Here is a 25,554-nt window from a genome sequence, read left to right on the forward strand (position 1 = left end):
CGGCGGCGGCAGCGGCGACCTCCGGCTTCCCCTGCGGCGGCCGCCCGGGGAGGTGAGTGGCCCCGTTCCGGCACCGGGAGGGGGCCGGGCTGGGCCGGCCGGGGCGGGCCGGTTCTCCCCGCCCCGCTCCGCTCCGCTCCGCTCCGCTCCCCGCCGCCGCCCGGTGCCGGTGCCTGCGCGCCGCAGCCCCTCGCCCCGGGCCCGGCGGCGGTGGTGGTGCCGGTGCCCCCCCCTCCCCCGTCCCGTTCCGGCCGGGACAGCGCCGCCAGGCCGGGCAGGGGGCGTGTGGCGGCGGCGGGGCGGCGCAGGAAGCCGGGGACTAGGCCCGCGGTGCGGGCTCCATTGTCTGCGAGGCCCTGGGAGGGGGCTCCGCCGGGCGGGGGCTGCGCCGGGGGGCGCCGCTCCCCGGGGACTCGGCGGCTGGAGGGGGGGGGGGGGGGCCGGGGGCGGCCGGGTTTGTGTGCGGGCCGGGCCGGGCCGGTGGGGCTCGGTGCCCGCTCGCACCGGGCCGGGGCCCCGCCATGTGGCCACCGTCCCCATCTCGGAGGGCCTGGGGCGTGCGGGCTGCAGGAGGGCTCCTCCGCCAGGGCTTCGCCCGCGGGGCTGCGGGGCCGAAAGGGCCGGGCAGCCCCAGGAGATGTCCCCCCCCCACACCCCACCCCGGGAGCGGGGAGGCGTCCGCCGCTGGTTTCGGTGGCAGTGTAAACAGCGCATCTCTTCCTGCGTGTCCTGTGAAGTTTGCAGCACCGTCCTTCCCCGGCAGAGCCCGGTGTGGGCTCCGGGAAGGTGTGTGTGGAGGGGCTGCAGCGCTGAACTGCTCCGCTCCCCGCTTCCTTTTACTTCGGGGGCCGTGGTTTTGCTTAAAAATGTCTCCTGTAACTCCTAGGGCTGCCCCGAGACAGCTGCTGACAGCAGGCAGTGTTACGGTGCTCACCGGGTGCTGGAGGGTGCTGCACGCATTAGAGCTGCCTGCTGCACACGCAGTCTGCTCAAAGTGTAAAAACACGTATTAATCCCAGGGAAGTTAAAACAGTCAAAGTCCTGCCTTGCTTTAATGACGATTCCGTACATTATCGTGAAGTTTAAGTGTTTGGCTTTGCAGCGTAGAAGAAAGTCTGCTCTCCCCCATCCTTCTCCCTGGCGCTTCTGTGTGAGAAGCAGCCATGTGCTGTTTCTGGGGTGTATCTTTGAGAGGTTTCAGGAATTCAGCATGAGCTGTCATGCTGCAACTGTAAGCCAAGCAGAGAAAGTCTTTCAAGCCCCTGTAACATAAACATGCTTCTCAGGCTTTCCTTGTGCGCTGTCTTCCGCGTGGCCCATGGTGTATGTGCATGTTTTGCTTTTAAAGAGTTGTTTCCTTCTGAAGGTTGCCTTCAGGAATGCAACATTTCCCTTCTAACACAGACAGGCACCCTTTGGGGGGACATTTGTGGAGTATGTGCTGGGGGTAGTGAAGCCTGGAAGACTTTATCAAGCATCCCCAAGATACCAAGCTGCTTTTAAAAGTCCTATGCAAATACTGGGCAGGGGCTTTCTAGTTATTATTTGCTATGGAAGTTGGTTTGGGGGAGGAAAAAAATCTGTCACTTTATTGTCTGTTAAAAGCAGAAGAACTCCTTTTGTGGACTCTTAGAAATGTGAGTGCTGCCTGCTACAGACCAACAGTCAAGGATCTGCAAGTTCCTGTATATTTGGATATCTCAGTCCTTTGGGATTTACAGTGTTGCTGGTGTCTTCCTACTTTAACAGATGTCAAGGAATTTATGCTGTAGAAGTTCTCTGGATTAAGAATTGATTGAGAATATGTGAAATGAAGTAACAGAGCATCTCAGAGGAAAGTGTTTCCTAAACATTTGTACTTTCTAACACCTGTCATCATTTACTGGTACTCTGTATCAAGCAAAATTCTTGCGGATGCAGCATCCCCAATGGTAAGGTCAAAGTCCAAGCCTGCAGTGGTGGAAGGTTGGAAGGTGGTGAGCTTAACTACTGGTACCTGGCGTGCTACAGCCTCTGTTTCTGTTTGGCTGTTCTGGCACACCTTAAACCTAGACTGCAAATATCCTGTGTGAGAACTGTGTTTGCAGAACAGCCAGTATCATGGGGTCACGGCTGGTTAGGGAAGGGGGGAGCTACTTTAGTGCACACAGTACATCACTAAAACTTATCATTTGGCAATGTAAGAGGGCAGCTGAATTCCACAGATGTTTATTTAAAATGATCTATGTCTTAACATCTTATACGTAATGTAGAATAAATTATATCATTCTATCCATCAATTCTTAAGGACTAGGTAATTCTGAAGGAAGTTCTGGCAAACTCTTGGGCTGTAAAAAATAGTTGCTATTTTATGTGGTCTTTGAGCCTGCTGTATCTTTTTACCCCTTCCCTTTTTCTTGGAAGTTGATTCTAATTTTCTACAACCCCAACCATAGTGACTTTGTTGAGATTTCTCTGTGTCTCTGAGAAATTTTAAATTAAGGAATGCAAAGGTTTTGGGTCATATCTCTGAACACTTAGCAGCATTTTACCACTATTTACCGTAGAGTCTCTATAAGGGAGCATTTTGTAAATCCTATCTTTTGAGGCTTGCTTTTCATTTACAGGAGTTCTCATCTCCGAAAGGAGTGTATCGTGTTATGAGCTTGCCATTGTAATGTACAATTAAAATTTGCTTTATGCAAATAAATATGATTATACATGTATATTAGCTTACTTTTAGGTAGGAAGCACTATTATAGATAGTTTAGTTGCGGATTTTGCACACTGTAGGCCATAGTGTTTAATCCATCATTGTTTGACTTTCTCTTAAATAAGGAGAGTTTAGGTATTTTTACTAGTATCACCTGTAACAAATGTAATTTGCATAATGTTTGCTGTTCTGGTGCACACTTTCCAAATGGGCTTAACAGAAAGGTGTCCTGTTGCATGTGGCAAAAGGACATTGTTTTCTGTACAGCTTCAGCTGCTTATTTTGCATTTGCTACTGGCATCATCAATTTCTGTCAGCAATTCTCAACTGTGAGATTGTTTAATTTCATCCAATTGCTGAAAAAATGGTGTAGTTTCTGTAGCCTAAAGGTACCTTTTAAGTGAAATATGGATCTTTAATCACACTGAAGAAGGACTAAGAACAATTAAAACTTTAACCTTTTTTTTTTTTCCAAAGTGTAGGAATGGCTATCCTAAATTATATAGTGATAAATAGTTTAAACATGGTAACAGAGTTGTGTTTCTTTCTTTTGTAATGAGGCAGAGCATAATGTGATGGCCAGTTAAAATAAAAGCAGCGAAGGACCTTGGTTTTTAAGGTCCTAATTTCTGTTCAAGTGTAATCAGAACAAATTACCGAATTTTTGATGTTGAACAACATGTTGGAGAGTGCAACATCAGTCTTTCCTGTAACCTGTGTTATACTAATTTTCAGTGGATGTTGACATTAGTAAGTATTACCATTATCTTTATTTAAACTTGCAAGCTGTGTGCTCTTCAGCCACTACTGCACACTTACCTACTGTCTCTCTCCTCTTTCCCCTCCCACTTTGCTTTGTAATGACAAAGCAGCAAACAATCATCCGTTGAAGGTTTAGAGGTCTGCTATTTCATTTTTATAGCTTTCTGAAAGCTTGTTGAATATTTCATTTTTTCAAGTCATGCCTGGTAGTTCGCAGTCACTCTGTCTATATAACATACCTGCTGTACATGTATATTTTTCCCTCGGTGTGGTGCAGTCATTGTAGCTCCAAGTGCTCTGATTTTCTGTACATCTAATACAAAAGCCAGTTCTGGATTTCAGTAGTCAATAGCCTGAAATTTATGGCTGAAAATAGGCATGTTTTGGCCCATGTGATATATTCTAGCAATACTTCTTTGCAATTCTATACAAAATGTATGGAAAAGGTATTTGAAGTTAATAATATGCTAGTAATTGTCTTGTATGACAGTGATCAAAGAATTTGTACCGGTTTTGCTCCAACTGCTTTCATTTCATTAGCATTTCAATAATTATGCCATTTACCTGTTGCTGTGGTTCTGTATGTGGTTTTCCAAATTCGTGTTCTGTGCACAGAAAAGAAGACCAGAGCCAGCTAAAATGACTTTTTCTTTGTTATTCTTTTTGCTAGAAAAAACAATGAGGAGAACCCAAATATTAATTTGAAGTTAATGAAATGTTTGACCCAGCTTGAAACTGTTTTACAGGCATCTTTAACAAATGAGAGGGGAAAGTGGTGTTTTTTTTTTTTTGTTTTGTTTTGTTTTTTTAAAAAAAAAAAAAGACGTGAGGAAGGATAAAGGCACGTTATTTGTACCCTTTCTTGCCTGTAGTATGATGGCAGTGGCACTTGTGAGGAATGCGGGAGAGCCAGGTTAGCTTCCCTTCTTTGCCCTGAGGAGCTGAATCCAGGTCTCCGGAGAGTTCCCTAACCCTGTCTGATGAGCCTTGGGAATGGGGTGGGTCCTGATCACCTTGGCTGTCACTTTCCACCTCGTGTACATTATTTAAATGTTTGCTATAGAAGGGACAGCCAAAGTGTCTCATCTTAACAGTCAAATTAGCCAGACACAGGGCTCTGGAGATGTTTTCACTTGCTTAATAGGGAGTATGGACGTATTTTTAAATGGAAAATGTCAGTAAGAGAGGTTACGTGTAATTCATCCACTACTGCACAGTAAGCAAGCAATCAGGACTTTCCTTCCTCTGAGAGGTATTCTGCTTACCAAGAAATATAAATCTGTAGGCATGTGTTTCTGTCTAACAATCTGAACATGTGCAGTAAGCACTGACTGTTGGGGTTGAAAGTGCTTTGCTGGCTTAACCCCTGTTGATGCTTGGTCCATATGATGTTTAGAAGAAGAGGACAAAACATCTTCATGACCATTAAACTGTAGAATCCAGCTTCTTTTTTTTTTGTGTGTGTGTGTGTGTTCAGATTTTGAGTAGAAGTTGCCATACTGGGTTTTTAAAGATAGCAAAAAGATGTCCTGGTGTTTTTTAATGCACTGGGGCAGTGAAACAGACAGGGGGATACTCTGGCACAAGGATGCTCAGGTCTGTATAGTCAGTGGGGCTAAAGAAGCAAAACTCCAAAAATATGTCCTGTGTTGGATTGTTTTGGTGGGTTTTGGTTGTAAGCCAAAATATCTGACTTAATGTGCTCCACTTTCAGTCATTCCTTTCTTATACATGGGGAATGAGTCTTGTGCTCACCCTGTGTTATTGCATGTTGGTTAATAGACATGCTGTGTGCAGTGTGTAAGCATGTTTCGCTCATTAAAGGAAGGCATAACGAGCTGCCAGATGAATCCTGTAGTGCATTACCAGGTGCCCATAAGCTCCCTTGAAATGTTGTATTGTAGCTCAGACCACTTCAGTGTGTAGTATGTTGCCTTAGTTTCTTTCATTCCCGAGAATGAAATGCCATACAGTCACCCCTAGGCAGGAAAAAAAAATCATGGATCAACACCAAGACATGTACAATAAATGACTTTTAATGTCATTATTTTTTGCTTTTGTGCTCTAGAGTTGAAGATGTCTAACTTTTCTTGACAATTATGAAGACTAGGGATCTTGAAGAAAGGGGAGAGCTATTTGTATAAGTGCAGCTCCTGGAGCTGTGACCTAAACTTGAAACATCCCATGACTTGCCACTGCAACAGTTAACATGACTAAAAAATTCTATTAAAAGGAATTACTTTCTTCTTCTCCTTAGATACAATCATCGTCTTTGAGTAACAGGTATTTAACCTGAAATGAATCCTCCTGCATGCAGTGGAACAGATGTAAGTTTTGTTTTGTTTTTTCCCTCAATGAATAATTGACAGTTTGTTTAGGGTCTTACATGATTGTTGTTATTAGTATTAATTTAGAGTAAGCCAATGGATAAAGCGTATGAATAATTATATATATATGAATTAGCTTGTATGGAATTTAGGAATTTAGCAGCCAGCTTGTGTTAGTGTCTGAGATTTAAAAAACAAGTTTGGAAGCCTGGCTATCTTTACAGTGTTACAATAATAGTAACCAGCTTATGATTTATGGTGTACCTTTTACTCTGTGGTAACAGCTGATACGTTTACATCCTTACCTTCTACACTACCCCTTAAAAAAGGGGGAAGTAACTTGTATGCCCTACATTCATCCTGTACCCCAGTTATACTTGCTTTTTTCATGTTTTTGCATCTTCGTAGATAGAATAAACTGTAGTATTTTCTTTACGGTTTTTGTCACAAATGTTTTTTTCTTTATATATTCAATTTGAGCTGTGAGTAAAGATTTTTGGAAGCATAAGGTTATTTTCATGCATGAAAAAATCGTTTATATGTAGATTAACATTTATATGAAACCTAAGAGTAAGTGTTATTCTTATACAGTTTTTCATATAATGCTGTTCCCCCCATTTAAACTTTTTTTTTAAAAAAAAAACAAAAAAACTTTTAGGCTGTCTGTATTATTGGTTAACATGCCTGTTAGCAACAGGTTGACAGAAGGTTTAAGACAGGTAGAAAGCTGAGCTACAAAGTCTTGTTGGGGTCATCTAAGAAAGGCCTCCATAGGAAGTGAAAAATAAAAGCATGACTCATTCATTTCTTAAAGGAAACTTTTCCTAGGTGACACATGTGGAAGATGTGGGGAATTTTGTTACATACTAAGTCTGCTTGTGGATCTTTCATTGTTGAAGTATAAGCAAAAATTAGTAGTGCTTTCCAAGCCTATAGCATAGCCAAATAACAGGAAAGTGTAGTCACCATTTGCAGCAGCCTCACAAGTCAGTTCTTGACCACTGTAAAGCCATCTGATAAAAGGGGCTATGTCACTTTTGCCAGGACACACAAAAGTTAACTCATGTATTTGATGTTTAGTTCTGGTATGCTCATCTAAGGGTCACTTTATACTCTGCACTGTTTCATTATATGATGTCAAACACTGTAGCTTCTTATAGTTCTACCTAAAGTGTCTTTCTAATGTGGCATTCAAGGTTAAAAGCCTCCACTGAAAATATCCCCTTTAGTACTACCTGTCAACTGAAAACTAGTATCTTGCCTTAGCATCTTCAAGCACTATTTTTTGAACTATAACGCAGTTGAAGTAAGCTGAATTGTTCTGGTAGATAATAAAATCTGTAAGTGGTTACTCTTAAAGAAGTTAAATGCCAACATGAGCTCCAATAGAAAAGTATATACCTACTTATATACTTATATTACTTACTTTACTTATGGGTAATATACTTATATTACCTACTTATTATCATATTTGTGTAGTTCTTTGAAGTTCAGATTGTGTACACTGTGAAATAGAGTTGTGGTAGTTCTAGTCGGCTTAAAAGAGCATTCATACAGCATAATCTGAGTTCCTTGCAACAAAGCGTGTGTTTGTTTGTTTTTCTTTATTTTGTTAAGGTTTAGTAGAAGGCAGTAATTTTTACATGTTTATTTTGGGGATCATAAAATATGAGGAATATACCAAATATATAATGTGTTAAGTGGTCTCATACTATTTCTTGCTGGGGATTGCTTTTCTGCTTTATCAAATTAGCTTGCAGATAAAAAGATTTCTGCTTCCTGGCATGGTAGTCATAGGCTGACTTTGTTTTTCCTTTGCATTTCAGCATATCAATACGTGATATCTGATGTGATTTACCACTGCAGATTGCCCCATACAGCATATTGAGAATGAATTAGTTATTGCATACTAGTTCCTGGAGCTGAGCATGCATGGCCTGAAGAGCTAGCACTTCGCAAGTGTTCTTTTTGGTGATGTTTCTTCATTAGTGATTCATTAGGCACTCTTACTAGGATGGGTACTTACACAGAGCTGAAGAGTTTCCTGAGAACAAAGATGGAAATATTAATCTGTCCAAACGTTAACATTTTATTTCAGTAGGTTGTAAATATTACAGGTCTTCTGCATCCTTTAACATGCAGTATAAGAATTATAGCCTTTGAGCACATATTCAATGGAGTAGCTTTTATGTGCAGTTTAGATCATAGAAGAAGATCTAGTTCCTGATTAAAGGGATCTCATAGATCCCTTGATGTGTCATGAGAAGGTGGAGAGGAAAAGGGCAGTTCTGAAAACGCTGCCTGTTTAGAGCTCCCACCAAACTTTTGGCTCCTAGCTTCTGGCAGCATTTCTTATTTAAGAAATTTAATTATTGACTGCAAAGACATGCTGAAATAGGTGATGGCAATCATATTTTTTATTTACTGCTCTTATTCTCTTTTTTCTTCTGCATTAGAGGTAGGAATAAGATATGCTGATAACACTGTTGGAGCATATCCAGAGACAGAAAGAGAAAACAGAAGGCAGTGGGATAATCCTCATTACATGGGAGGTTTTCGCTTGTTGTGACTTGCATCAGTAGCCACATAAATGACATGTGGGCCAACTTTCAGAGAGCCAAGCAGTGGGCAAACCATGCTGTTGGCAGTACATTTGCATTTGATGCTGGGAAATTGGAGGAATTGAGGCTGCTTTCGTCTTTTCCCTTCCTAGTAACGTGGAGTTGTCCTCTGAGATTTCCTGCGCTGTGGGGAGACCGTAATCTGTTTATGGCAGGAAACACAGTGATGCTCATAAAGAACAAGGAGCTTCCCCATCCTTCTCCTTTCTCTAAATGTTTTTATTAATTTCCTTTTTGCATATCTTACAAAACATTGGGTTTATTGAAATTATTATTTTGGCTTTTGTGTAATGACAGGAATTAAACAAATGGAAACAGTGGGGGCTATCTTTTTCTTTACCTGTTCTTGTAGTAAAAATGTCTTAGACTGTGCTCTGAAAAAACTCACATATCTGTATTCTGTGAAATTTATTTAAATTACAGCTTCCATTACAGAAATTAAAGCTTTGCATTTGTTAGTGTAAGTTCTACAAAAAGCTTTATTTTTAATTAAAATTGCATTTCACATTAGCTCCCTGAGCAAAATCCTGTTTGCTCAAATTAAAATACAAGTCTACAGCAAGGGTATAGCTCTCCTATAAACCATTTCTTTTGGGGGAAGAAGACTAAGCTATTTATTTGCCAGGGACAGGAGTGTCTTTTTGGATTTCCTGCTAATGCTCAATGTGGTGCTAGTGGAAACAATACTGGCTTTCCTGGCTGGTTTGCCTGTGTCGGCTGTGCCTTTTCAGCAAAGTCTCACCTTGTCTGGAAGAAGGCAGAGAGAACTGCGAAGAGACAGAGTGGGAAAAGACCCTTTGTCATGGAGGTTAGGCACGGGCTGGTTGGCAAGTGAACGGGAGACCTCTGTGCATGCTTCTCTCCTTCTCCCCCATGTTATGAATTGGAACGCCTGCTTTAAGAGGGTCAGAGTTGAAGTTACTGGGTTTTTAAACCAGGATATCAGACGGATATGTCAGTTGCTAATGGTGTTCGTACAGTTTCCTTAGAAATACTGAATGACAAAAAATACTTAAAAGTAGCTTTAAAAAGTTCACCCCAATCATGGGTATGGTTGATTATGCCCACGTTACGGGATTTATTCCTGTTCCAGTGCTCATTGGCAAGATAAAACAGTCCTTCTACACTCATCCTGTAAAATTGTCTTGGGTGGTGTTGTGGTTATTATTTTCTGTTTATGCTTAATAAAGTAGATGGGCTTTTCCTTTCATCAAGTGAAAGCTAGATGTATTTCTTCAAATTGTCATTTGAGGAAGAGAAAAAGAGTTTGTACAGAGAATAAATGTTTCTTAGAGAAGCATATGCAATTTAGGGTAACCTGGTTTGAAATAATTTTTTGTAACAAAAGAATGATTAAACATAGCTGTAAAATTCCTTATAAGGTATTTAAAATACTGTTTATCCTCTTGAAAATATTTTCTGTCTTTTCAGGGACTGTGAATTGTGTTCTCTTAACTAACCTGCCTTGATGCGCAGAAGCTATCAGTTCTAGGATATGACTGTATGTTAAAAAAAGTAGTACTGTGTCTTATTACATGTATACAAATAGGATGTAAGTAAATAATGGAAAACCTCTCCATGAAACTATCACACGTGAAACTATCTGAGGATGTGTAGCTAACTGGCATTAATATGAAGAGAAAGTTACATTAATGGGTAGTTATATATTCTGTTAAACATTGTGTTTACATTTTGTGAGGCTTTTTTTTCTATTAATACTTATAAAGATGTTTTCAGCAAGACTTCCAGGAAGTCTTACCCTACTCTAGGCATGGCATGCATCTCAAAACTCCTCTCTCATTCTCTGCCATTCTGCTTGTTCAGCTTCGTAACCCTCAGTTTTCTGCCTTTCAAATGTCTCATTTTTAACTCTTTGGAATAGTCCTTAAAGTTCTTAAGGTTTCACTCTTGATGGGCTTCAAGATAGACATCTTAAAATATATATATACATATATATATAAAACAAAAGTATATGTACCTTGCAAAATATGAAGATAGATTCATCAGGAGAAAGGGGGGAAAAAAAGAAAAAATCCATTCCTAATCCTATCTCACGTTTTCTCATCTGTACAATGCACAGGAGGAAGAAGAGTAGAGTCCTATGGGCTAGACAGAGGAACTGATCACCTGGGGGGAAAGAAGTGTTGGAGGAGCTTTGCTTTGAGTTTTCTGATGCTTTTCTGAAAGCAGATTGCTGTTCTCTAGCAACACGAATAAATGTTCTGTGTTTTGTCTTTAATTCTTTCGGAACTTATCTTTTATTCCTGTGTTTTTGGTTGTGCTTTGTTTCCTGTTCCACAATAATACTGCTGCATGTTCCCTACTTCTGTTCTTATTTTATCTTCTGCGTTTTAACCTCCAATTTTGTTATTGGAGCCTTCATTCGTTTTCCCTCCCCACAGCCTCAAATTGTACATGAGATACTGAAAGCAGCTTTGATGTCCTACACTACAAAAATACTATAGGCTAAACAGCACATACTTCAGCTGTTTAAAAAAAAACACACAAAACAAAACTTTTTTTTCTTAATAAAACTTTCTTCTAGCATTGTGTAAGAATTACCCCATTTTATTAGCATGTAATACTTTTTTTGTCTAAAAATGCAAATGGTAATATCAAAATAAAAGCAAAATCTGTTGTTTTCACTTGAAGCAACATTGAACTGATACGTAAGACTTATGAAAATTCTGTTAAGAAACTATTGAAATCAGTGCTTAAAGCATCAGCACTTTAACAAGTGACAGGCAGATCTGCCATTTGGTAGGTGTGAACAATAGCATAGAAATGGATCCTGAAAACATTGCTTAAGTAGCATCACACCAGATAATGAGAAAGAAGGTTCTTCAACTCTTGAGAGACAGTTTGGATCATAGACAAATATCAACATAATTTACTTACCGTGACAAATCTGTCTCTTTTTTTTTAATGAGCAATCTCATAGTAAAAGCTGTGACAGAAATGATTACTGTATGTACATCCTACTTTTTTCTTATAGTGTGCAACTATGGAAAGTTAGCAAAGGACATGTGAAGGAAAATAGCCCCATTTGAGATCCATTGGTATTTTTAGTGCACTAAGAAAAAAAGATAGCAACAATTATAGGCGTATCAGGTGGATGTGGGTAGAAATACTGTGTGTGGTGATGTGCAATATTATGTATGATGGTAGATACAACATGGTGATGATATTTATTTTTTGTGTAACTTTGGAATGGGATTGAAATTTGATGGGTTTTGTTATTGTTAGTCTTAGTTGTGTGTTCTTATTTTGTTTTTGAAGTAAATGTTTTTTGAAATCGTGGAATATGGATTTCTGTGTTATGGATTATGGACTTTATAGTGTTTAAAACATAGTGTTGCTTAAATCTAGGTAATGAAGGCTGAGTATTCAAATAGATGAATATTTAATAAATTGACAAATACATGACAAAGTCTGATGTTTTCCAGAAGTCAGTTTAATTTTTGTCCTTTATCTGATGCTTGTTTTATCCTAAAACATGCTGAGCCTCATTTGCTGAGGTCAAATGAAATATTTGGGTACTGAGCATGTTTAACAAATCTGGCTGGGCACTTAACAGGGATGCAAGAACTAAACGTCAGATGGAAGTGAGTAATGTGCACGCTAACACAAACACCCTCATTTATATCAGACTTCAAAAACAATGAATAGCAAATATATAGTATTAGAAAAACACACTACCTTTACAAAAGTTAGGAATATCGATTAAGGATATGCTGATACAAAAAGATTAAAAGAAGAACGTTCTTTTAATTTTATTTTTGAGAATGAAACCTTACTTCACTTCTGCTTTATGTGTATTTTGAAATATTTTTAAAAATGGTTGTAACATTGGTCTGTTACCATACTCATACCGTTTGCTCTTTAGCTTTGCTGTTTTAATGAATTATTTTCACATCTTTATTGTATCAGTGTAGAGCAGGTATAGTTCTTTGCAGGGGAAGCTATGGCAGAAACAAAGTTACACTTCTTGAATCTTTCCCGAGGTTTCAGGGAATATCTGAAAATGATGGGTAAAGAGTTCCATGGACTTTCCTATGTTTACAGTAATAGGAGGAAAACACAGGTTTGTTTATTTTAAAGAAAGGAAGAAAAAAAAAAAAATGGATTTTCAAAGAGAAGGAAGGTAAATCAGTTTGTGCTGATGAAATGTTACCTGCCTTCTGTGTGCTGGTTAGATTTTAACTTGACGCTGTCCCTTTAGCAAGAGCCTGAGACAAAAAGTGTCAATTCTGAGCTGTGCTGCTGATTATTATCTTCCTGCATTACTTTGCATTTAGTAGTGGCGGGGAAAATAAAGAGAGAGAAGTCTAGAAACTGCTAAACCGAAAAATGTGACTTGACGCTAGCTGGTCTGTCATACAGCTAAATATAAAACAATCCAGATTCCCAGTAAAATTACTTGATATTTTGTGGGGTGGGAGGCAAGGAAAGGGGCAGTATTTACATGTAGCTGATAGTCTCTCTTACTTTTCAGTCTCTGTGCTTTATGTGAATTCTTGCCTTTGTAATTAGGGTTGCATAGCCAGCTCTAATGATGATAGTTATGGCTATAATACTTGTCTCTCCACAACATGTTTTTTCTCTGACAGGGATGAATGACTGCTTTAGGCCTCAGCTTACATCAAGCACTGAGGATTTTATCAATGTGAAGAGGCATGAATGATCTTTATGCATTTAGAAATCAGAAGTCTCTGTTTTGTGTCAGGACAGGTAGCACAGAAGCACTGGAGCTCATGTTCCTTCCTTTGAGAGCTCGCATTCTTTCTGCCTCGTATCCCGAGCCTCTGAGCATGTACCTTTGTCCCATGACTTTCCAGAGCATATTTTCATCTCCCTCCTTGTGCGCTACTCTGGATATATTACTTTCTCTTTGTGAATTGTCCTGGCTTCTCTTCTCTTCAGGGAATGTGGGAGTTAAGGGCATCAGCTGCTTTGCCAGGATGTTACCCTGTTCTGTCCAGCAGGAGCTGCCTGGTTCCTGCCTGGTACAGCTCCTACGTGTGGCATCCTGCTTGGCCACCCACCCAGAAAATCCTCAGTCTTGGGAAGTAATTGGGAGTTAACTGCATTTTTTTTTCCCCAATACCAGCCCCAGTCCGAGAGCTGAAACAGTCTTTTCTTATTTACACAAACATATAAAACTGTTTGTCCCCTAGGATTTTTCTATACCAAAATGTTTGTCTCGATCCAAAATAGCATTTCAAAAATATTTACAAAATATTTTTTTATGTTGTCTTTTTTTTTTTTTTTTTTTTTTAAGAATTGTATCAGGAGTACTTGAGTACTTAGAGGCCCTTAGTGAGAATGAGACTTTGATGGATGAGCCATGTGATGACTTTGTAAAAATTGAAAATCGTAGTGGAATAGAAGAAAAAAATGAAAGATGAAGTATTACAGGCATCCTAAGTAGATTAGGGTCATGTAGGGAAAAATTTAGACTTCTGCAAGACCAAGTAGCTTGTGATTAAACGAGCTAAACCTAGGTACTATTATTTCTCAGCCGGGCTGGAAGGCTGCCTGGTAGAAAGGGACACGGGGATATTGGTCAATAGCTGGCTGAACATGAGCCAGCAGTGTGCCCAGGTGGCCAAGAAGGCCAACGGCATCCTGGCTTGTATCAGGAATAGTGTAGCCAGCAGGACCAGGGAGGTGATGGTACCCCTGTACTCTGCTCTGGTGAGGCTGTTCCTCAGGTATTGTGTTCAGCTTTGGGCCCCTCACTACAAGAAGGACATCGAGGCCCTGGAGCATGTCCAGAGAAGGGCTACAGAGCTGGTGAAGGGCCTGGAGCACAAGTCCTGTGAGGAGCAGCTGAGGGAACTGAGGTTGTTTAGTCTGGGGAAGAGGAGGCTCAGGGCAGACCTTATTGCTCTCTACAACTACCTGAAAGGAAGTTGTGGGGAGCTGGGGGTCGGCCTCTTCTCACACATAACCAGTGATAGGATGAGAGGGAATGGCCTCAAGTTGCTCCAGGGGAGGTTCAGGTTGGAAATTAGGAGAAATTTCTTCACTGAAAGGGTTGTGAGGCATTGGAATAGGCTGCCCAAGGAGAGTAGCTGAGTCACCATCCCTGGAGGTACTCAAAGTGTGTAGACATAGAGCTTAGTGACACAGCTTAATGGTGGACTTGTCAGTGCTAGGTTAAAGGTCAGACTAGATAATCCTAGAGGTCTTTTCCAAACAAAGTGATTCTGTGATTCTAAGAATATTCAAAAAGGTTATATTTTTCACTACTTCCATATATCAATCTTAAAGATAAATGTAGAGAAAAAAGTATATGTTGCTAAAACTTTCAATAAAAATACTTTCAGTTTTGACCACAGGGTGGTTGTCTTTTCCTCCAGTAAGAGAGCACTTTTAAGGGTAATAGCTTCCGTTATTTTTTTTTTTTTTCCTCTTTACAACTTTTTTTATTTTTTATTGACTTAGATACAATTTTGGTGATTGTTTCCCATTCCATTAACTGGATTTTTTTTTTTACATAGTTGCTGTGAAGTACACAAATTTGAAGTACACTTCAAATCTTTGATATGAAGTTAAGAAAAATGTCTAATATTATTTGTCCTAATTGTTATATTCTGTTTCAATATTAGGTTAGGGTGAAGAATATTCCTGTCAACAAGGAACAATATGCAGTATTGATGGTGCTATTTCCACACTTTACTCTTTTGCGTCCAGATGGAGCATTTGGGGTTGCAGACATGAGGGTATTTTGCAAGCTGGAGAGAATACCTTCATAAAACCATAGAAGTTATGGGTTAATGTAATTTGGAGTGCAGCTCATTGACATTCTGGATTAAAGGAAGTAGCTGCAGCTCCAGATTTCAGGTGTCTAGAAAGGTAATGGAATAGTAAAGCTAGCTTTACTTCCTCTTTTTTTCTCTCCCAACAATCCTCTACAAATCATTAGGTCCAGAACAACTTGTTTCTTTCATTAAGTCTAACTTTCTCTACTTTGATCCCAATTATTCAGTTGCATCCACTAGTTCATGCTTGTATATCTGTGCAGGTGCCTGTGAACTTCATTGAGACCTGAGCATAGGACCCACCTCCGGGCAGAGTATAACTAACATGTTAATTTTGCAGTCTGTTCTAATAACACATCTTAATCACTCAGTATTTTGCAAACTGTACGTATGGGTGAGCTGTGACTGATTGTCAGAGTAAGTTGCTATAGAAAAAATCTCTTGCTGTTCTTGTTTTCCTATTCAGGGGGGTTGTAACATGGAAGGCAGTAAGGTTTCTCTAGGCTAGACATTTATAAGGATTTGTTTGCTTATTTTTTTTTTTTTTAATCAAATATTCTCTAATTAGCATAGTACCTGGCATTGAAGTGTAAGCTAATAAAAATTTATTAAAATGTCTCCTCCTCATTGCTTTTGTACTTTTAAGGATTTTCTTTTTACTTGACACTCTTAATGATGTTGCCTGTACATTTTCAAAATAAACACAATCAGCACCATTTATTCCAAAACTGACATCAATTTCTTCAAATTGTTTTAAATACATTTTAACTACTTCTGACTCCCAAAATCTATTGCTGCTTTTAATCTTTGAAACGAGTAAATAGTTTTGCTTTCACTTTGTCTCCACTTTTTGCATCTTTCTTGAAACCGCTACCCTTGCATTTTACAGGTGCACACGTGTCTATATTTACATTATGCACTTACATAATAGTTTAAAACTACAAACTTCAAATTATTTTCTCTAGACAACTCCTTTCAGGTAGTTGCATTCTGTAATATAATCAAGTCCATGATTTAGCACCTGAGTACTCTGTCTAAAATTGTTTTAAACTTGCAGGGCATGGTCTGCTTTACAAATAATCTGCTTGTAGTTCAGTGTTCTTGTACGCTTTTCATGCTTCTCTGTATGGTAACATGTAAATATATTAACACAATCCCAAAACACTTTTTTTTTTGCCCCCCCTTCCTTCAGTAGTGATTTCTTCAGGTCACGGCAGTGTGATGTGGCACTCTTTGGATCAGTGACATTCTCCTGACATTTCTTGTCAACCACTGTACACTCAGTAATCCAATTTTGAATGGAAAATCCTATAAAATGTTTCTGCAGGCTTCTGACCACAGCAAGCCACTGACTGTCTACTGCTGTTTAGGAACTAATAGTCTGAGAGCAGATTTGAGTAGGTAATTGTTCTGTAGTTTTTCTTTCCATTTATTTTCTTTGAAGATTTTTGTTGCAAGGCGACACTTAATTTTTATTTTTATTTTTTTTTACATTGCTTGCCTATATCTAACTGAGGAGATTTTAAAGACATAAATCCATTCTAATTTTGAGCTGATTGCCTGTAGCCTTCTGTGCCTTTGAAGAAATTTCTGTCTCCTTGAATATCCTGTTTGTTTAACAGCAGTTCTTAATTTTGTGTAGTTTGTGTCCAATGATAATTAAGCTACTTAAGGTGATCATAAGCAAATTCATACTTTATTCTAGAGTACTATAAAATTTTAAAATAGAATGGAGTGTTGTTTGTTTTTAAAACAGATCTATTCTTTCAAGGAATTGGCATAGGAGGCAGAGACTCTTTCTACCCCAGCACATCTTGAGGACTATATTCTAAAGAAAATTTGGTTTGAAGTACCTTCAGGGGTGTCTGCGGGGAGGGAGTTTGGTTTAATTTTACAGTCTGATGTAGTAACACTCAAAGTAACAGAGATCAGACTTAGGTGTTTGAAAGAAGATAGAAGACTTTGCATGTATTTTTTCCAAGGGGCAACCAACTTTGAGGATTTCCTGAGAAGGGATATAGCAGCCCTAACTCATCTCATCTAATAATCTTAGCTCTTCTGCAGATGTGGAAGGCAGCAATCCTTCAGAGACCTGTAACACATACATGAATTAGACCGGATATAACTAATTTCTTTTTGCCTTAAATGTAGATATAACTACACATCAGTAGCATAACCAGCCACAGTACACAAGCACTTCGTAACAGTGCTGATAGCCTAGCCCTCCTAACATCATGAAAGCGTATTACATCACAGATAAGCATAAGTATAGAAATAATACATAGCTGCAAATGGAGAGCCATGTTTAATTGCACAAATGGGACAGAAGAACATGTAAATCAACAATTCAAGAAGTAAAATCTGCAGATAAAACCAAAGGGTACTGAATAAGCAGTAAGGATTTCTGGTGGAACCGGAACAGTTTCTGGTACTAAAGAAAATGAGGTAAGTCATGCCAGGAGCAGATGGGATTGCTTCCCACACCCTTTTTTTGGTAAAGGAGACGACAAGCATTAGAAACCACAAGCAACAGGAAGGAACATTTGAGAAGAAAGATGTCTACCACCATGATTATGATTCCTGCTTTGAGTCTAAATAGCCGCCTTGCCTGTCCACCTCTGCTTCAGCAAACAATCAGGCCATCAGTGTTTAACTGCCTGGCATCATCTCAGTGGTGTTGTGTACTCAATGCTAATGTAGGATAAGATGATTAGGACCTAACTGTTTGAATGTGTAGTGATAATGATTGCTAGTGATTAAGAACCAACCATTGTCAATGTTTATTGTTAATGAATGTCAGTCTAGTAAGGTATTGTTATGAACCTTGCAGTTGGTCTCCTTTATCAGTCTTCCAAATCTTCCCATTACAGTTACCTCATGTTTAGCTGTGTTAAGCAGTAAGTGGTTATCAGGACAAGTGAAGTATCTACATGGATTTATCTGTTAAAAGCCTAGAACTGTGCTTTGTGGTATTTTTTTTTTCCTCATACAAAAGAAATTACAAGCTAGAGATACCAGTACCTGTTCTGAGGCAAAGAAATTGTGCTCTACTTCATCAGCATCAGCTTCTAGTGGATACATGTTTTCTGTGAATCTAGTTAAAGATTTGTAATGTGCTTGCTGTAGCTTGGTGCTTGATACATAATTTATGTTTTGTAAGCTCTGCACGGAGTGAATGGTTTGTGAGCATTTCTGTTCTGTGATCCCATGTCACAACAATTTCCTGTATATTCATGATTTTGCATCATTGCAGTACAAGTTCCATATTCAAAACATAGATCCAAATTCAGATGAAAAATATAAAAATCCCGTTTGATCGATTTCTATTCAAAATGTTGACTATTGTATGCTGTCTCCCTCATCCCAGATGCACCTGCTCCATATCATCAACATGTGTGATTTCTAGCTTCAGTTTCAGTCATTATTATATTGAGTGATGTCAATCTAATCTCTGCTGCTGGGACTGTTCTCAAGTGTAATTTTACAAACCTGCGGAGAGTACCAGGTAGTGTGATACTGAGATAGATCTTAGAAATGTAAGATGGTTCTTCTTTAGGTCTCTTCTTTACCTTTCCCAGAATTAGAGTTCCCTTTTGGTATCTGAATATCCCGTTTATATTTGTGAATATTTGTGCTTTTTCTTTCCTCCCCTTGAGAAAAGCAGAGCAGAAACACCAAAACTTTCACAGAAAGAAAAAGGCAGAGTGGCTGCTTTTCTCTTTTTCCAAAAGTTTTGATGGCTCCATCTCCCTTTTCTTAAGATAGCTGTAATAAGCTGATTGCTTCTCCTTTTCCCAGCTCCTTCTGCTGCACTGGAAAAGAGAATGTTATTACTACAATAGATTTTACAGAAGTCTGAAATCCATGGAAAAACAGAGTTCCTAGCTGTTCCTTTTGACCTCTCATGCAAACAGACCATAGAGAATTACAAAGCTGATATGACATTGGTCTTGACACAAAGGAAAAAACTGTGCGAGTACAACTTTGAACAACCTCGACCTATGTATCGTGTCTTGTAGTTGTGACTAATCTCATCTTTTGTCTGTTGAAATCCTCCTTGTGTTTGAGTAACACATGAAAATTGTGCAACTGTTTTAAAATATCAAATTTCAATTTGTGTGTTTGATCTTCAGTTTAGGTGAAAGTCCCATAAAATCCATTTTGTACAAACTGGACTGGATAGTGTAGCATCGGCTGTGTGGTGAAAAAAATATTTGCCATCATTAATAAAGATACCAATAACTAAGTTAATGATGCAAGAGAATAAGTGAGGGTTTGGCAAAATTTAGAACCCTGGTAAAACTGTAGTTAAAAAAAAAAAATCAAGAAAAGAAGGGTCTGACAACAGCAGACATCTCTGGGCTTGTGTGGGGCTGGTGGGGGTTGTTTGTTTTTTTGAGCCTCAGTGATTGATTATATACATATATAATATGCATCTTCCAGACCAGCTCTTTGTACTGGAATTGTTAGTGGGGAAAATCCTTGCCCATGAGAGAAATTAGCTGTCCTGGTGTAAATGGGATTTCTCCTATTAGATATGTAAGGAACTTGAGCTGGCAGTGCTGCACTGGACAGCAACATATGCACCTGTATATATCTTTGTGTCTGAGTGATGCTGTTGCTATTGGGTGACCTCAGTGTTTATATATAGCATGTGCATAGCCCAGTTGTCCTGAATTAAACATTTCAGTTTTTAATACTGAAAGTCAAAAAGTAGCTTGTTTCTATGGTATGGTGTTGTCTGGGAGCATTATGGCGTGAATATAACCATGAGGACCATGTCAGAGGAACAGAGATGAGTGTAACTAAATGCTGGACACCCTTACAAAGGTTTATTGCAAAAGGTTGTATTTTTTTAGACACAGCTGTCAATACTGAAGGGTTCACATGTACCAGAGAATACTTTTCCATTTGTTCTTAAGTGCATATGTTGCTAACATGACTAAATGCCTGCTTGTCTTTATATGTGTATCTATGGATATAGTTAGCTGTACGGATATATGTGTGTGTACATATGTATTACACAGTGGTTCAATTAGGATGTAGGGTGAGGTGTATGTATGTACAAGCAAACACAGAAGTGATGTTTGGAGTCTAGATTTTGACAAAGTTGGCCCAGTGCTGTGTGTATAGACGTGCATTTGCCCACCATAGATTCATTGAATAAATCGTTTTGTTTTAGAGGGGAGGGGAAGGTGAATAGCATTTTGCTGATTTTTTTTTTTTTTTTTTTTTACCTTAAAGTGTGGGGAAAAAAAACACACAGAACATCTAGTGCATGTTTTCAGTTGATGTTTACAATAGTTGTTTAGAATGTGTTAGTCACCTTTGTCTTCTGATTGTTTTATTTCTAGATGGTGCAAAGGAATCACAGTTGTCCAAACAAGATGAACAGAATGGCTTCCTTGACCAAGAAAATAGAACATTCATTTTTTAGGATTATGTCTACAACATGAAGCATTTAACAGTAGCTGTCTTTGAGAACATTCATCTATGACCTGAAATGTCCTGATCCTGGGAAAAAAAATGAGATTCCATTAATTAAGTCTATAATTTCTTAATGCAATCTTATGACTAATCATATTTGCTTGTGTACAACACAGATGCAGAATTCATAAACCAGAGATTATTTTAACACGCACATTTGTGTCTGTGCACTCAGTATACAAAATACATCACTTTAATCAAAGTTTAAATAATCTTTTAAATTATCTATATTTATTAATAAATGAAGACTTGGCAAGAAGAATTTGTCAGCCATGGAAAACAGTAAATCAGGTTGCCCCCAAATAGATGGTAATTTTGTCTTGGGTAAAATCAACAACTTAAAAGTAGAGCAAGAGGAAGACACCATTAACTGTACTCTAGAACGAATGGATATAAAGACAGAACAAGATGATTTCAAACATGCAGACAGCAGTGATGAACAAGAAGACAAAGAAAAGAACTTTATTAGCAACAACCCTAGCAAATATTTATCCACAGAAAATGAAGATGATTATGGATCTCTTTTTTCTCAGTATAGTAGTACGCTGTATGATGTAGCAATGGAAGCTGTGACACAAAGCCTTCTTTCTAGCAGAAACATAAGCTCCAGAAAAAAGTCACCTGCTTGGAACCATTTTTTTATATCTCCTAGAGATAGCACTAAAGCAATATGTATGTACTGTATGAAAGAATTTAGTCGGGGTAAAAATGAAAAGGACCTAAGTACAAGTTGTCTCATGAGGCACGTGAGGAGAGCCCATCCTACTGTACTAATCCAAGAAAATGGAAGTATGCCAGGTATATCCTCCTTTCCTTCACCCACGTTGTTACTGCCTCCTCAGTCCACAGATGTTGGAGATCTGAGCTCTATGTTATCCCCTATAAAGCTGGTCAAGAAAATGGCTTCTAAAATACCATCTCCAGATCGAATAATTGAGGAATCTGTTTCTATTGTTTCTTCTGAAGAAATAGCAGATCTCTCAGTTTCTGAAAAATGCAACAAAGAAGAAGTCATGGTTGGGTCATCTCCACAGCTACCCAACAACCAGTATGATGAAACTGTGGAGAACGTAGCAGAAAAAACTGTTGTAATTCCAAAGAGCACATCGGGTTCTAGAAGGAGATCTGCTGTCTGGAAACACTTTTATTTATCACCTCTAGATAATTCTAAAGCTGTTTGCATCCACTGCATGAATGAATTCAGTAGAGGAAAAAATGGAAAAGACCTGGGAACAAGTTGTTTGATAAGACACATGTGGAGAGCCCATCGTTCCATTGTCCTGCAAGAGAACGGAGGTGGTACCAGCATACCACCTCTCTACACTGCACCTCCAACTCTGTTGCCTTCTTTACTACCCTCAGACAGTGATCTGAATTCTATGTCATCCTCTCCTGGAAAACTAATGAAAGAACCAACTTCTGTTTGTTCTTCTCCAGACAGAATCTCTGAGGAGATCCATACTAATCTCTCTTCTGGAGATGCTCTAGTGGAAGATTCAATGCTGTCATCATCTGATGATATAGGTGAAGTCTCCTTTGTTTCCTCACCTGAGAAACAGTGTGAGGGATTAGGTCCGCTAATATTTGAACCTACTGCTGTATTTCAGCAAAATAAAAGGATAATGAAAAGGCTTAAATCAGAAGTCTGGCATCATTTTTCACTGTCACCTGCAGACAGTCTAAAAGCAGTATGTAGATACTGCAGTTGTATGATAAGTCGTGGTAAAAAAGGAGATGTGGGCACAAGCTGCTTGATGAGACATTTATATAGACGCCATCCCGATATAATTGGAAACCAAAAGAGCTGTCTTGATGTTAGTTTGGCAAATTCTCCTTATGCCACTCTGGCTTCTGCAGAATGTTCATCCTCAAAGTTGACTGACTTGCCCACGATGGTTACACATGATAATCAAATTATATTTCCTGTTACTAGCAAGAAGACCTCAAAACTGTGGAATCATTTTTCAATTTGTTCTGCAGATTCAACAAAAGTAATATGTATGCACTGTGGACGTACAATAAGTAGGGGGAAAAAGCCAACAAATCTAGGCACAAGTTGCCTTCTTAGACATTTGCAGCGGTTTCATAACAATGTATTAAAAACTGATGTCTCAGAGACTGTATTATCCTCATCTACGGATAATCACATGCCACTGAGCACAGAATTGTTAGCGTCTTCAACTTTTGATGAAACCAATGACAAATTTTGTGACTCTCACCCAGTTGCCAAAAAAATCACAAGTCTTGTAGCTGAAATGATTGCACTTGACCTTCAGCCATATTCTTTTGTAGACAACATTGGCTTTAACAGGCTGCTTGAATACTTGCAACCTCAGTATTCTTTACCTTCTCCATCTTACTTTTCTAGGACAGCAATTCCCAATATGTATGATAATGTAAAGCAAATAATTATTTCACATCTTAAAGAAGCTGAAAGTGGAGTGATCCATTTTACGTCTGGAATATGGATGAGCAACCAAACACGAGAATATCTAACCCTTACAGCTCATTGGGTAACGTTTGAGTCTTCATTTCGACCGCAGTGTGATGATTACCATTGTTCAGCACTATTAAATGTATCACAGATTGATTGTGACTACAATGGAATCAGTATTCAAAAGCAGTTAGAGTATTGGTGGGAAACATGGATTACTTCCATTGGTCTTCAGATTGGGATTACTGTTACTGATAATCAGAGTATAGAAAAAACTTTAAATGAAGGTGATCATTCAAGTGTACAATGTTTTAGTCACACTGTTAATGTCATTGTAAATGAGGCTATTAAAAGCCAGAGAATGGTTCAGAATTTGCTTAGTATTGCAAGAAAGATCTGTGAACGTGTTCATCGGTCAGCAAAAGCAAAAGAGAAGTTAGCTGAGCTGCAAAAAGAGTACGAGTTGCCTCAGCATCAGCTTATACAAGATGTTCCATCCAAGTGGAATACATCATTTCATATGCTTGAACGTCTCATCGAACAGAAAAGAGCAATTGATGAAATGTCAATAGAGTGCAGCTTTCGGGAGCTAATAAGCTGTGACCAGTGGGAAGTTATGCAGTCAGTGTGTCATGCTCTTAAACCTTTCGAAGCTGCAAGCAGGGAGATGAGTACCCACATGTCTACTTTAAGCCAGGTGATTCCAATGATTCACATACTTAACAGGAAAATAGAAATGCTATTTGAGGAAACAATGGGCATAGATACCATGCTGAAATCTTTGAAAGAAGCTATGGTGAGTAGATTGTCCTCCACACTTCATGATCCAAGGTACATTTTTGCAACGCTTCTGGATCCCCGCTATAAAACATCCTTATTTACAGAAGAGGAGGCTGAACAATATAAACAAGACTTAATCAGGGAGCTGGAAATAATGAGTTCTACCTCAGAAGATGATAAACCTGTTTCCAATGGATGTGATATAGGTTCACCATCTACAAATTCATATGGGGAAGATAATCTTTGGTCACTCATGGGTGACATGAAGAAAACGAAAGACCTGAAAGAGAGAGCAAAGTTACCAGAAGAAATGGTGCTTTCTTACTTGGAGGAAGAAGTGCTTGAGCATAACTGTGATCCTCTAACTTACTGGAACTTTAAGAAGTCATCTTGGCCAGTACTGTCAAAATTGGCTGTCAGGTTCTTGGGTTGCCCACCAAGCATTGTTCCTTCAGAGAGATTGTTCAATACATCCAATGAAAGCAACAACTTTAGTCAGTCAAGATTAATGATTGAACATTTTGAAAAACTTATCTTTTTGAAAGTAAATCTTCCTTTAATATACTTCCAGTATTGAAAATAATGAACAAACTGATAGACTAAATCTATTGTTGCTCACTGGATATTAACTATCTGTAACTTGGATTGTTAAATTGCTCCAATAGGGGCCATGTATGACATCTAATCAGTGACTATAATTCCAAATTTTAGTTCCTTTTTTTTTTCAGCTTTCAATATGTCTACATGTGCCTTATTCATAGTACTTCAGGCCAGATATTGTATATATGTTTTTTAAAAGTTCATACTAGAGATAGCCTGTCTTGTCAAATTATACAAAGTTATGTAGGTTTTAATCCATAATTGTAAATGAACTTTAAAAAAGCTCAGTCATTTGTTTTAATAGAATGGCAAAAAAAAAAAAAAAAGATGTAAACAGTTCTATTCTGTAGTTTTTTATTCAATTATTATGTAAACACCATAAACCAGGTACTGTATTTTAGTTGAACATTGCTTTAATTGCAACAAAACAGCTTTTGTAGTTGTCGAAAGAAAGCTGTAGATGAAAGATGGAGTTCGAGCCATCTTTTTATTATGTGATGTTCTTAACTGCAAGCCCGAAAGTACTTATAAGATAAAGAAGCGTTATGGACGAAGGTGTTTTTACAGGAGACTATTGACTTAGTATCTGAAAACAAATCTTAAATTTGAGATGATGTGGAACATCGGTTATCCAGCAGTCTGTAGTAAAGCTTCCCATCCCAGCTTCTCCTGTTCAGGTTTTACATTTTAAATGAACTAAAAAAAAAATATTCTGGTTATTTATAAAAGCTCTTTGGAAGGTTTATCAAAGTTTATGAATCAATGCTTGTTATTTAATGCTGTGTACAAAAAGAAAAAAAAAAGCAAGAAATCTATAATGAAGACTGTAATGTCATTCTAAAACCTTTTCTAATCTGTAGTGCATCGAAACTGTAAGGTTCCTGATTGTAAAAATTGAGCCCTTATTCCCAAAGTAATTTCAGTTGTGTAGAACAGCCCATCTTAAAGCTCCTAGTACAGAAATAACTTATCTTCTGATTTTCAGTAATAGCCTTATGGATATGGTGCACTGCTTAGAATTTTATGTAGTAGGGTTGGTTCTTAACTGTCACAGGCCATCGGGCAAATGGGACATAGAGCCCTC

The 25,554-nt window shown here is 38.7% G+C and overlaps 1 protein-coding gene across 3 annotated transcripts; it reads left to right on the plus strand.

Moving 5' to 3' along the window:
- ZBED4 (zinc finger BED-type containing 4) lies at positions 1 to 25,332 on the plus strand. 3 transcript variants are annotated; one of them, XM_032206317.1, is made up of 2 exons: positions 1 to 52; positions 20,524 to 25,332. In XM_032206317.1, the coding sequence occupies exon 2, from the start codon at positions 20,929 to 20,931 to the stop codon at positions 24,445 to 24,447; it is 3,519 nt and encodes a 1,172-aa protein (XP_032062208.1). In that variant the 5' UTR covers positions 1 to 52; positions 20,524 to 20,928; the 3' UTR covers positions 24,448 to 25,332. The 3 variants fall into 3 exon arrangements, with proteins under 3 accessions (XP_032062208.1, XP_032062225.1, XP_032062215.1); XM_032206334.1 differs by lacking the exon at positions 1 to 52 and adding an exon at positions 766 to 786; XM_032206324.1 differs by lacking the exon at positions 1 to 52 and adding an exon at positions 5,721 to 5,781.
- Positions 25,333 to 25,554: the final 222 nt, after the last annotated feature.

The sequence above is a fragment of the Aythya fuligula genome, chromosome 1, assembly GCF_009819795.1.
Source record: "Aythya fuligula isolate bAytFul2 chromosome 1, bAytFul2.pri, whole genome shotgun sequence".
NCBI lineage: Eukaryota > Metazoa > Chordata > Aves > Anseriformes > Anatidae > Aythya > Aythya fuligula.